This window comes from Balearica regulorum, chromosome 7 (assembly GCF_011004875.1).
Source record: "Balearica regulorum gibbericeps isolate bBalReg1 chromosome 7, bBalReg1.pri, whole genome shotgun sequence".
NCBI classification, from domain to species: Eukaryota; Metazoa; Chordata; class Aves; order Gruiformes; family Gruidae; genus Balearica; species Balearica regulorum.
Genome location: NC_046190.1, coordinates 19,647,516 through 19,660,997, shown reverse-complemented (window position 1 = coordinate 19,660,997; position 13,482 = coordinate 19,647,516). Strand labels below are relative to the sequence as shown.

General features: G+C 39.4%; 1 protein-coding gene across 1 annotated transcript; it reads left to right on the top strand.

Annotated features, from left to right (window-relative positions):
- Positions 1–3,064: 3,064 nt before the first annotated feature.
- Positions 3,065–10,992, top strand: LOC104642243 (lipase member M-like). Its single transcript, XM_075757807.1, is given in 8 exon segments — positions 3,065–3,239; positions 4,317–4,434; positions 5,141–5,339; positions 6,083–6,192; positions 6,920–7,056; positions 7,615–7,761; positions 9,283–9,354; positions 10,563–10,992. Coding segments are annotated over 8 exon segments (1,056 nt in total). The 5' UTR covers positions 3,065–3,200; the 3' UTR covers positions 10,797–10,992.
- Positions 10,993–13,482: the final 2,490 nt, after the last annotated feature.

The window sequence follows — 13,482 nt, the reverse complement described above, 5'->3', positions numbered from 1 at the left end:
ACCACATCTTAATGAGTTAGAATAGCATGAAGTACTCAAAGACAAATACATATTTAAATGGTTCATTCGTGGAATTCATGTTGAGCTTCGAAAGACACTGGGACTTTAAAAAGGAGAAAATCTCATTTTCTTAGAGGGAACGTGAAAGATGTTAAATTATATGAAAGGAAGTAAAGAGAAGATTTCAAAAGAAACCCAGCCCGTATGTAGACTCAATATTTGGAAACATGTTCTAAACCAACTCTTTGAAAATAATTTTCTCTCCTAATTCCCTGCCAGAACCTGAATTCAGACTTTTATATTTCTCTTTAAAGGCCCGCTAGCAAATCTTGTAGAAACAGATCTTCTCCTGAGATTTTCTTTCGTATTTCTTTCTGGTCTGTAAATATTAAAGAAAATTACTTCTGAGGCTATATTAAATAAATCTGGTCCTAACCAGAGCCAGTATTGCAAGGAGAAAGCATACAAGCTATAATATAAATAGAAGTATCAAAGCCTGTTCAAAACCTTGGTAGATGTTCCTCTCTGTATAAGCTCATCTGTTCTGTGTGGGTAAATGGTGTCTGTAAGACAGAATGAATATTTGCAGGAACAAGTGTGGGAAACTGAACGAGAAAGAATAATTAGTTTCAAGGTTTAAAAATACCAAGCTGGAACATGCAGAATGCAAAGTTCACCAGCTTTATAACAGAATATGCAAGTGAAGGGGGAAAAAAAAAAAAAAAAAAAAAAAAAAAAGAAAGCCTCTATCGTACTTCTGCAAAGTTTGTATTATATTAATAGCTAGGACACCAGTTAGGGAATATGGCTGCATTGTGCTTGTACTCCACAAAAAGAAGGTCACTATCTTGAAGACCTAACAATCTACTTGGATCCACCTAATTTCTACTGCCAGGCAATGCTGGCCAACTCCCAGTATGTTTGAGACCACTGAGACTAACGGCCAGTGGGATTATGTTTCCTGAGTCCACACAGGTTATGGAAAAGCATTCTAGCTTCATAACTTTTTACATTTAGGGAACATCCATTTTATTATATGGCCATTTTAGAGGTGAAATATGAATAAAGGAAAATCTCCTGAAACCACTCCTGCAGCAATGTAGAATTACGGAACAGCAACATGAGCATTAAATGAACAAAAGAAAAATATGTGCAATAACATCTATAGAAGTATCAAAGAGTCAGATTTCCTTCTATCCTTTCCACGTAAGCGAGAATTGGCAGGTTGTTAGTAAAAGAGCAAATTGATGCAGGTTTATTGACAATTTAATCAGGTATGATAAGGTATATCTATGAACATGTTTGTTTTCAAAATTCCTGATCCTGCTCTGCCACTCCACAGAGGCTGGTATTCTCCTTAAAAATCCAGCAATCTATGATAGTAAAAAGGGCTTTGTTATTAATCTGTGGTGGCTAAAGAGATGAAAAGCACGAGGTTTCAGAATAAAAGCAGTTGCCTCTCTCTGGTACTACCCTAGGGAAAAGCTGAAGTGATAGCAGAAGGAATGAGGAGTGGGAAAGAAACAGGTGCTTATCGTCAAGGTGCTGCAGGACTGGGGAAAAAACAGTGCATGACCATTCCTTCGCTGCCGTCTTTACCCAGCACTGCTTCCAAACACCCGAGAACTGAGTTTCCATTCTTCTGTTGCCTCAGTCTCTCAGCCGAACACATGATTTCTGGCATAAGGTCAGTAACGCTTCAATTTATCTCTGACCCCAAACTGGTGAAGGCTTTGTGGGAGCTGCAAAGGATGGCATCAAACCTGGGCTTGAGGAGTTGCTTTATCATTTGAGAACAAATTTATTTCATTGTGTTGTAACTCACATAGGAGAAAGGATGGCTATTTCTTGAAAGATTCCTTTTGGCTAAAGAGGAGCAGCATGACTCACCTGGCCTGAATTTAGGTAACTGTGAGCTAACTGGAGAGACAAGGAAAAATGGCAAGTGTGGGAATAAGATCACAGTGGCTTTCAACTGAAAAAAGGAGGCTAGCTCAGCAAAAAAAAAAGTTTTTAAAATGTCTGTTCCTTTTTCTACAAAAGGAGCCAAGTATTTTCAAGCTACAGATTAGATCAGAATGTAGTGTTAGGACGTTAGAATATAAATTGTTGTTCTGTGAGAAGAAAAAAAAAGTTGTTTATATTATTTGGGGAAAAAAGTTACAGTGTCTTCTTGATTGGGAAAACAATAAATGCAATGGATTTTTGGCTGATTCAGTCTAGTTTAGAGATCTGTCACTGGGACAACAGAGGTTTAGACACGGCCTCTAGGGATTTGTATGGTGTAGAGAGAATGTTAATTCAAACACTGCATTTTCTTTGAGCTCAGAGTATGTAGGTGTTCACAGACTGTGGAGCTGCTATGTGTGCATCTAAGCAGGTTAGTTTCCTCTCAGGTTTTGGTTTTTTTTTTTTCCTTATTTCCTCAACAAAACTGGATTTTCCTGCACTCAGTCTCTACCTAACATTATATTTAGCAAAGCTTTCTTTTCCTTTCTCCATCCTCATCCAATGGAGTGGATAAATTTTGCCATTGAACAGTTTTGTATAAATTATGCTAGGCAACTATAAGTAAGTACTTTATTTAGGTTCCTAAGTTATTAATTAAATGATATGTTAATTTGTTTATTTTCAGTTGTCTTTTTTTTTTCAGTTGCCTATCCAACAACTTGGTTGTGTCCACTTTGAAAACTTCGCTATGACAATGATTTATTTAGTTACAAGTTGCCCAATAACTCCACTGTTCCCCAGAGTTAGCCAGAAACGTTTCCCAGTTAATCTACAGAACAAATGTGTGGCATGGTAATGCAAGTGACTTGCTTCTCAGAAGAAGGAGTGAAATCCATTTCTCTGAAAGCTTTGCTCCTTTCCTTGGATTCACTGGTACTTTCCCCTGACTAAGAGCAATGTCCTGGTCCAAACCTTAGCAGAGAATCCAGATTGCTGCCAAACTCTCTGAAATAGGTGTTTAAAGTCAGCTTTGTTCTGTTTAATTAACAAGTAGGGAGTACCAGACTAGCTCCATTCAGTATTAGGCAGCACTTTGCTCATCAGAGAAGCACAGAACCTGCCTGGATTACAAGTACAGAGCAGGACTACTGACAGATGAATATACTGTTTTATCCAGAGAGAAGATATGGCTGTTTGTTGCTGTGACGTATTTGTTTCAATAAATTACTTATTCTGAAGAACTCAGAAGAATGAAGAGAGCTGTGGATCCTGAAGCATTTATGAATATTGTAAGTTGCTCAGTAGAGTGACCTGGGAATGGAAGGAATGCATGTCTCACAGCAGAGGGGTTTCTAGGTGTAAGAAATAGCAGGGTAGATAAGTTGCCTTTATTTAACCCATCCTCTCTAATCACTCTGTATCCTACTGCTTTCTCTTCTATTCTCTTCTGTCTGCATGTGTAACAGCACATTTTATGTTTGATAGAAATTAAGGCAAACATCTTTCCTTAGTATATCTCCAGAGCTAATTTCCTTTTAAAGATCAGTTATCATTTTGCTATTGCTGGCACTATCCCCCTCTCTGAAAGAACGACCATCACGGAATGTAAGCATTTTGTCAGCAAAGACGACTCTAAATAACTAGTGGCTTATGTTTTCTCCTTTGTTGAATGACCAGCATAGATCAGAAATGGCCAGTTTTTCAGAAGAGCACCTCTTGCCAAGCGAGTTTGTTTAGATCTTCAGTCGCTTGTTAAAATCTTGAGTTTTCTGCCATGTGACAAATTACATTGAGTAATTCTCTGAGTACAAGTTATAAAAGCCAATCCGTTTGTAACAAAACAGGTTGAATGTTACAGGTCAAAAGTAATAGTTATTTCAGAGCTGAAGACTGGCTGTGCTAGTGATTTCCCTTGTGACTATGCAAGTGGCCGATCCTGGTTTTTCCATAATGTAGTCAATTTTTCAGTGGTACTCATTGCGTATGTGCCATTCATGAAAGGGCAGTTGTGAAGCTTGCACCCAGGCAGCTCCTCGTCTCAGCTATGGGAATCATGAACTCCTGTTATGAGATCAAAGTGATTCTTATATCATCAGAATGCAAGAGCCTGTTTTTTACAGGTTTTTAATAACAGATTTTTAACTGAATAGTCAAGTCCTGGATATAACATAAAGAATGAAAGAAATTTGTTGTAATTTTAGGGTTACAATATCCCATCTGATATTGCTTTATTCAGATGCTTAATATACGTAGACTAAATCCCCAGTTGCATCTGCTCTCTAACATTTCTTCATTGAGAATATTTTATGCATATAATATGTGAAATGGACTTCTGCAAGCAAATGCATTTGTACCTTCTCTTCTAGAACGAGCTCATTACTTACAAAGGGTACCCCTGCAAGGAGTATGAAGTGATGACAGAAGCTGGTTATATCATTACCACTAACAGAATCCCTTATGGTACACAGAATCAGGGAAACCCAGGTAAAGTTCTTTAATATGAGACAAAACCAGCCTATACAGGACACGTTCTGGAAAGAGATACCTTATATTTGTAAAACATCCAGCAAAGCTTGTATATGCTAGTGAAATTTTAGCAGAGCATTCTGGCTGCCCTGAACAGCCTGCAATATCAACAGGATTTACGTCAAGCACACCTATTTATAATAAAAATCCACTATGAGGCATATACCCTCATAGTAAGAGTTGATGAAGAAAAGTTAAAAATAGAACAAAATAGGGTAAAGACTGTCCAATCAGCCTGTTTTGAGAAAGCTGTTCCAGCTTCTAATTTTACTTTGCTTTTGCTTACACCTGGTTAATATCAGTGACTGATTTATATTTTGGGTAAAGGAAACCTCTGCAAACAATCTCATACCTTCATTCTTTATATCAGCATTGAGAATCTCAAGCTAATGCGGTTGAGCTACACAAACAATGACCGGAGGGTGCCAAGCTAGTTTTTGCTGGTGTCAGGCAGATCTTTCCCTAAATCCTTACAGAAGCTTAGAAGAAGTTCTCTCTTTACAGAAAGGGATGTTTTGTTTTTTTGATTGGTTGTCTTCCTTCACGTTGGTGCAGGAACAAACAAATCCCAGTATTGAATATGGGAGAGTAATGGACAGTATTTTCCTATCAGAAAATGAAAAAAGTTTATAAATAGTTGTTTTGTTTCTGATTTGCTTTTCAGCTTTGAAACCTGCTGTGTTTCTCCAACATGGATTATTGGGAGATGCTAGTAACTGGATCACAAACCTGCCCAACAACAGCTTGGGCTTCATACTAGCTGATGCTGGGTTTGATGTTTGGATGGGAAACAGCAGAGGGAATCGCTGGTCCAGAAAACATCAAAATTATTCCCTTGATCAAGATGAATTCTGGGCTTTCAGGTAGACAGAAACATTGAAGGGTATCTCCATTGCCCATTCTTACATAATTATTTAAGCTGGCTAAATCAGGGATTTACATATGCTACCTTTTAAAAAGCATTCTTTACATTCACATTTGCTGAGGTGCTCCTATACATGCCTCTGAACTTCAACAGTGATGGAGACTACTTTAATTACTGCTAGAAAAGGCTTTTCAAACTAGAGGCATAGTAGCAGAGCAACTCAGAGGAACCTGCACAGGGCATCTGCAAGTCGTTCTTCAGTTCTGGGGGAAGGTTTGGAGGCTATTTAGAAACACTAGTCTGTGTATTACAATAACACAAAGATCACAGAAGGAGAAAATATAAATAATCTTGGCACTTCTTATTTTAATGAGCTTTTAAACCCAGACCTTTTATTTAATGCCAAATCGTATAAAATGTGTGATTCCATTGAAGGACCCCTGTTACTATATCATCACCTGTTCCTTCTGTGTAGACAGTTATAATTCAATCTGACATTTCTTGAAATTATAGTCCTTCTGTTGATGTCAAAGGAGAAAATACCCCAGAAAATCTTGAGTAATAGCTTCCATATTCAGTGCCAGAAAAACACAAAACCTAAAATAGCTGAATGATTCACTAAATAGTTCATGTTGTTTCTTTGCTGACAGTAAAATACAATTTCTGTAATAAAAATGTGAATTCAATTCAAAGTCTGATTTTTAATTTATGCATGCCTCTCTTTCAATCTCCTGCCTGCAGTTTTGATGAGATGGCAATGTTTGATCTTCCCGCAGCAATAAATTTCATTGTGGAGAAAACAGGACAGGAAAAGTTGTACTATATAGGCTATTCACAAGGTACTACCATTGGTAAGTTACACATAACAGACCAATGTTTCAGGAAACCAGGAGTAAAATGTGATTTGAAATACTGAGATACTGAATGTACCTGGGGTTTTCATTAACTCTTTGCAGGTGTGAAAAACACAGTGTAAGCTCTTTTCAACATGTAGACGTTTTTAATTTATTTTACAGACAATAAAAAATAATGGGCCAAATGCACTGTTGCTGTAAGTCTGTTGACTTAGAATTATACTAGAAAGTATTGTGGCCCGTGCAAATTGTTTCTTTCCAAGACGCAAGGGTGTGCCCATCAGCAGCTGGTCAGTTGACCAAAATAAACAAAATAGGAAGATGAGAGTACAGAAAGAGAAGTTGGCCAGTTTGGACAGCACGTACATACACACACAAAAGAATAAAATAAATTGGGCTGACCAGAAAAAAAACCTACTCCTCCCAATAGTATATGAAATGCATAAATGTACATCAGAAGTGTGCATTTATTTTTAAAGGGGTTTGGGAGAAAGCTGCAAAGGCAAATATAGAAAGAAATTTCTTTTTGAAGAGAGAACTAAAACTACAAGCTAGTAACACATGGAGAAAAGGGATTTCACACAGATCTAGGCTGAACCACAGTCTCTGAACAACTAACAAGGTTGCTTGTAGGTTTGAAATTTCAGAATAGCGTTCATAAATACTGAAAACAGTCTAATGTACAAATAATTATTTTCCTATCTCCTCTTTTTTGTTTTCTCAGCTTTCATTGCATTTTCAACAATGCCAGAGCTGGCTCAGAAAATCAAACTCTATTTTGCATTAGCACCTGTCACAACTATTAAGTATGCTAGAAGCCCAGCAACAAAACTCCTCTACCTTCTTGAAAAATTGATCAGGGTACGTGATATCTTGGTTTCAACTGTTTAACCATACACTTGTTTGTTCAGCTCTTAAAAGGGATACACAGAAAGTATAGGGCTTTATGAAATCTACTCATTTGCAGGCTGGCAGGTTTGCCTTATGACTTAAGCCTTTGGAAGTTCAGACTGGACATTAATAAAAGCTTTTTATCTAGGGCAATAGTGCAGCACTGGGACCGATTACACAGAGAAGTACAGAGATGCAGATCCTCAAAGATTTCCAAGATTCCTCTAGACAAAGCCACAACTGATGTGCAAGCTTAGACCTAAAATATGAATTGGAGTTAACATTTAACATATCTCTTTGTTAAAAGTGATGTAACATGAATTGAGTAATGCCTGAGCAGGCTGATGCAATGGAAAACACCTAATTTCTTTCTTGTCTGTGGGAACATCATCTGGCAAATGAAGAAAAAGCAAGCGAGAACCACTGAAAGTGCTGGAGAAGAGGAACAGGACACAAACAACTTTTTAAAACAACAGCGCAATGTACAAGTGTAGATTCTTAAATGAATGTTACCTTTGTATTTCACAGGGTTTGCTTGGCAAAAGAGAATTCCTTCCCCAGGCTGAGTGCCTAAGAAGGCTAATAGTCCCTGTTTGCAGCCACCGAGCTTTTGCCAGGCTTTGTAGAAGTGTCTTCTTCAGTCTGGGTGGCTGTAACCTGAAAAACATTGACATGGTATGTATAACTTACCAACTCTGATATGGTATGGCTGATATCCTGCTGTGAAGCCATTGCTAACTTCTTGGAAACATATGCACCATTTGGTTTACAATTAAAACCTCAATTCAAAACACTATTTCTTACTGATCTTTCTTTCTGTAGCAGAATACAGATACCCTATGTGATACAGGTACATTTGAAGCCAACAATGAGTATTTGTGTTAAAACCTGTGTGCTGGGAGCAGTGTACGCAGATGTATATATCAGCCTTTATTGTGTACCCATTACCTTATATAAATGATATCTGCAGTTCTGTACAGAGCTTACCTTAAGAAATCAGTTATGTTTCCAATGTGGAGTCAAGAAATGAGCAAGACATAGGCTGCTTTGTAAAATATCAAATTTTATTAGTGAAAGCCTTTGTATTTTCATCCTTTGCTTTCAAAGCTCTCAGTGTCTGGACAGCAATAGAACTATAAATAATAAATCCTTTATTTAGTAAACTTGCTATATCCCTACCTTACAATGTACTTACTTACGATATACTGTTATAATACACCCTCAGCAGCAGTGCTGATGGTAGCTTCTTTTCTGTCTTTGAGCTCACACTTTCAGGATTCATAAAGTCACCGGGCCCCGTCACAGAACCTGCTGCAGGCCAGACAGGTTTCCTGCCAGCGCTGCAGGCTCTGGAGCGGAGCAGGAAGCAGTTGCAGGGAGTTTGCAACAGTGTTAATGCGCTTTTCGACACAGCAAACACATGGATATGTTTGAGTGGCATATGCACAAGCATTTACTCAAAATCAAACAATACTTTTACATAAAATATTAGATTTTATTAAGTTGCTTTTGTAACCATGGCCTAGGCCTGTAAAGAAAAAAGGTTACAAAGTCACAGTGGGGGGACATCTGCAAATTGACTTAGGTTAAATTCAGCTTCTAGCCACAGACTGGCAAGTACAAACACGCTACAGTAATACTCCTAAGCCTTCGTTGTCATTGCTGTTATTACCATTAAAGGAGTTAGCAGACACCTTACCTTCTATATTAAGATCCCATTGATAGTGTCTCTCACAATAGTAACAACCCATGCTATAGGCAAAGCCAAGGAGCACAACAAAAAAACCTAGAAAGATGACTTCTGTATTCAAACCAGAGAGGGAAGAGAAAATATAAGCAGGAGACACTCACAGAGCTGAGTGATGGCAATATGACTGTCAGAAGAGGACATGGCAGCAGCAGTGAGGGGAACTTGCTGGAGGCAGTTGTTAATAGCAATTTTACAAACTAGAACAAATTGCCTGCAAGATCGTCCCTGGGGCTTTCTGCAGGAACAGTGATTTTTTTTGTTCTGACAAAAACATTTGACTCCTTTTCACCGATTGCGACTTTTAATTAATTTGCTCTTGGCTCTTTCGTAGGTCTTAGAACTTCCACTGAGGCTTTAGATTGGAGTCTGAGGCTCAGCAGGGAAAGAACCCACAAACTTCCTGAATGATGGCTTTGTAACTACCCTTCTCTTGTTCATCCTCTTAGGAGGCCCATTCAGGGAAGTTCCAAGCTTATGACTGGGGCAGTTCAAAGAAGAACATGGAAAAATACCAACAGGTATATTTTGGTGAAACTATTATTACCCTTGGACAACACAGGAGCACACAGGAAGAGAGCAAGGGTGTAGCAGGAGACACATTTTCAGAATACAAGTAGATGGATTTAGCCACTACCATCTGTATTACTACTTTTCAGTTTGGAAGTAAGCGGAGAAACCATGCAAGCACTAATGGCATTAATACATTGTAAAAAGAAAAGACAGAAAAAGAGAGAAAGAGGAAGACTAAAACTTTTCAATTAAATGATCAATAGGAATAAGAGGAAGTAAGGGCAGGAAAGATATAAAATTAATTTAGAAAAAGAAGAGTATATCCAGTGGATGCCAAACAGACATCTTGCCTACTAGCGTGATCGAAACAGTTGTCCATGTATGAGAGCTCAGGGAAACAATATTAGGAAGAGGGCAACTGGAGAGCTAATAGCTACCCCTAGATTCTGGCAGCCAGAGAAAAAAGGAGTCTGTCCTCAAGCAGTCCCTAAGGAACCTCTCCTCCATCCAAGACTAATTCCATCCTTGACCCTCCTACCCTTTAGGTTTCCACAACAGCCTATCATTTCAAGTTACATGTTTTAAGATGACTTGCATGAAATGCAACTTCCTTTGGTTTGTCTTAAATTTGCTTTCCCCTGGAAAGTCACTGGATGCCTTCTAGTTTTGTGTTATGAGAAGTAATGGGATAATTACTTCCTGTGCTCTTTCTTCATACCATTTGTGATTGTATAAGCCTGTGTCCTGTCTCTGCTCTGGCCTCTATTTTCCAAACTCAGGAGTCTTAAGCTACTTCCTCTCTCCTCCTACAGAAGTCACTTTAGCTCCTTTTCACACTTGTCACATGTCCTTTCTAACTAGACCACATATGTCTTCTGGGGCTGACTAGTACTCCAACAGGACCAAGATGGGGATTTATCCAGAAGCATCCTGTCATCTTCTGTCTTGTTCCAGTCTTCTACACTATGAATTCCTAGCTGAGAGGGCAAAGACCCAACAGTAACTCTGTCAACTCAGGATGCATTTTTCCTTTGGCTGTGCTATCAGCTGGGTCATCCCTGCAAGCACAGACAGAAAAGACAATCAAGGGCACTTCCCTCCTGTTTGGTTTAGGAATCTCTACTTCGAACATTAACAGAAGAAAACCCCAAATGCATGTTTAAAGCTTGCTGTGCTATCCTGGACATTCATTCCTGTACTGCGTCATGTTTTCCAGGCTACTCCTCCTCTCTACAATGTAGAAGAGATGACTGTACCAACTGCAGTATAGACTGGGGGACAAGACTTGCTTGCAAATCCCAAGGATGCAGCCGTTATACTGTCTCAAATTAAGAGGGTCATCTATCACAAGAGAATTCCTGAATGGGCACACCTGGACTTCATCTGGGGATTGGATGCACCTTTGTGCATGTACAATGAAATTATTGATCTGATGCAGAAATATCCTTAACCAACAACCTGTAGCCATACCTAACTCATTCAACAACACTTGGTGTCACACAAAACCTTCTTTTGCATCAGATGGTTTCTGCTGGAGTAAGAGAAAGGGTTCCTTCTTAAGCTATTTTCACACCACGCCGCAATGCCTTTTGCATCCTCATGGTGCACTTCATACTTTCTGGAAACCGTATGGGTCAGCAATCACTTTTTAATTGATACAGCCTAGATTCTGCAATAACTGTGCTTTACTAAGAGAAGACAGGATTTTCTTGCAGCCTGCTCTCTCCTTTAGACCCTAACAGTAATGAAAGCACCGACTTTCTCTGGATATGGTCAGTGATCTCAAGAAGTTTTCCATTCTTCATATTATTTCTGTTTATTAGGTTAGCCATTCATGAAAGATGTAGTGTAAGCCAAGACTAATTCTAGCAGTTATGGTATTGATTAATTTTATTATTAGATGAGATGATGACCAGAAAGTAAAAATAGAATTCACACAAAAAACTCACTCCTGCAAAAAAGATGGCTTGTCTTCACTTGAATCAGGGCTTCTCACTTTTTTCATGAGGAAGAGCAAAGAACACAGGAAGGGTTGACCCAGCAGAAAACAGTAGCCAGTCTTGTGGTTCAAGCATGCACCTGGAGGATGGGAAACTTGGGTTCAAGGCACCCCCTGAGATAGATAAATCTTGGCAGACTCAATCTCTGCTGACAGCACTTTCAGGATCTGTGTACATGAACTCTCCATAGTGGGAGAAAGGACCTGATTTCGTCTTGGCAATGACAGCACTTCAGTGGAACACTTTTGTTCAAAGTTACACTGTGAACCCAGCAGGAACCTCACATCTGCGAATTCACATGGAAGCTACTGGCTACCACAGAGCTGAGCTGTTCTAACCTTTATCATGGCTCTGAGAAGCGTCTTTGGGGTTTAAACACTAAAATGAAAAGTACCCAAACATCGTTAGAAAGAATCCATTATCTCCATCCCATGGGTATTTAGAGCACTTCGCCCATTAGTGGGAAGGGCTGCTTTGAAAACAATACTGAAGAAACTGTCATCCTATTTAATTTCCTGGGGGAACTCTGGCTCTACCAATTTTCTTTCAAATAAGTAGTTGTTGCACAAAGACACTCACCTGAAGGGTAGCCTCCATGATTATTAGGTTACAGCAGCATGGGTCACTGTACCTCCACAATAAAATGCCAGTAGCTTCACTGTGAAAAGAAACAGAGTGCATTTAGGGATTTCCTTTCAGCGTGACACCCTCACTCTCCATTCGAATGCTAATGTGGGCCAAGTCTGGGATGCTAACCAGGGCAGGTACAGCTATTACACTAAGACAGTTCACTGGCTACACTATATGACCAAAAAGTCAGTGTCTTACTCTGCAAAATAATTCATTAGCTGAACAAATTTACCATGGCTGGTGCTACTTTTGTCCCTTTCCCTTCCAAGACAAACAACAGGCCTGTTTCATCTCCTGAGCCTACTGCTGAAGCCTGTCCTGTTTCCTTGTGCTCCACAAACGTAGAGAGCTTGATCCAAACAAAACAGGTCCCCTCCAGACAAGGACATTCCTTACACCCAATACAAGTTCCTGGGGACTCCAGAGAGTCAGCCCTTCAACTAACTCACTGATTGTAAGGGAAACGCATGAGGACTTGAGAGCTACTTTATGAGTTTTCAATACTTACGATAGGAAATGCAATAGCATATAACTGAAAGCAGCAGAACATCCCCCAGATTCACCTAGGAGACAGACTGCAGCTGTGCAGCTGTCTTGCAACCTGGGAGTCCATAAAGGAGGCAGGGTGTTGAATTTTCTGGAAAATCATTAAAAAACAAGTTGGGCAACCAGCATTGGAAATGTCACGGGGACTGTTGATCCCACCTTGGGACATGAGGAGGGACTAGACATCATGTTGCAGAAGCCCTTCCGAGTGATTAATTTATGGTTTGATGAAAACTGTTGTCACTTAAAGACATCAGAGCAGCCAAGTTATAATGCTTTTCACTGAGAAATTACCAAATTACCTTTTTCACCATCCCAGACAATGTTCTCTACTCTGTATGTAAAACAGAACTGTGACTGTGGCTTTGCTGGCATCCTGTACTTATTTCAGTCCTTTCCTTCCCCCACCACCCAACGGCATGGTATTATTTGCAACGATGTTCCCAAGAACACATCCCTTTCATCTGGTGGTGTTCTAAATGCTCATCAGTCCAACATGAAACACAAGTTCTTCTGAAGACACTTACAAGTTAATTGGCTGAAAGGGCTGGTCCTCACATAGGATGATTCTACTTTGCTTGTAGCCCAGCTGCCTAAGGACACAGAATGTGTCCTTCTGCCCATGGTCATCAAGTCAATTTCAGTGAGGACTGAGCCCCCAGACTGGCTATAACTAATTCAGCAGTTAGGCAAAGATCTCCAAAGATACTATGTTTTCAGAGTTGATGAAAATGGCTAGGGAGAAACAAGAACCCTTGTTTGTTCCCTCACTGGGAGAAAGGTTGTATGATGTGTTCAAGCCTTCTCTGGCTTGAGGGTCCCTACAGAAGCCATGTCAACTCAAAGCAACTAATGTAGAATAAGATGGATTTCATGTGTTGTGCTGCTCACTGAAAAACAGATTTAGTAGTCTGTGTGCAATGTTAAAGTTAGCATAAACTAAATGAAAAGCAATAGCAG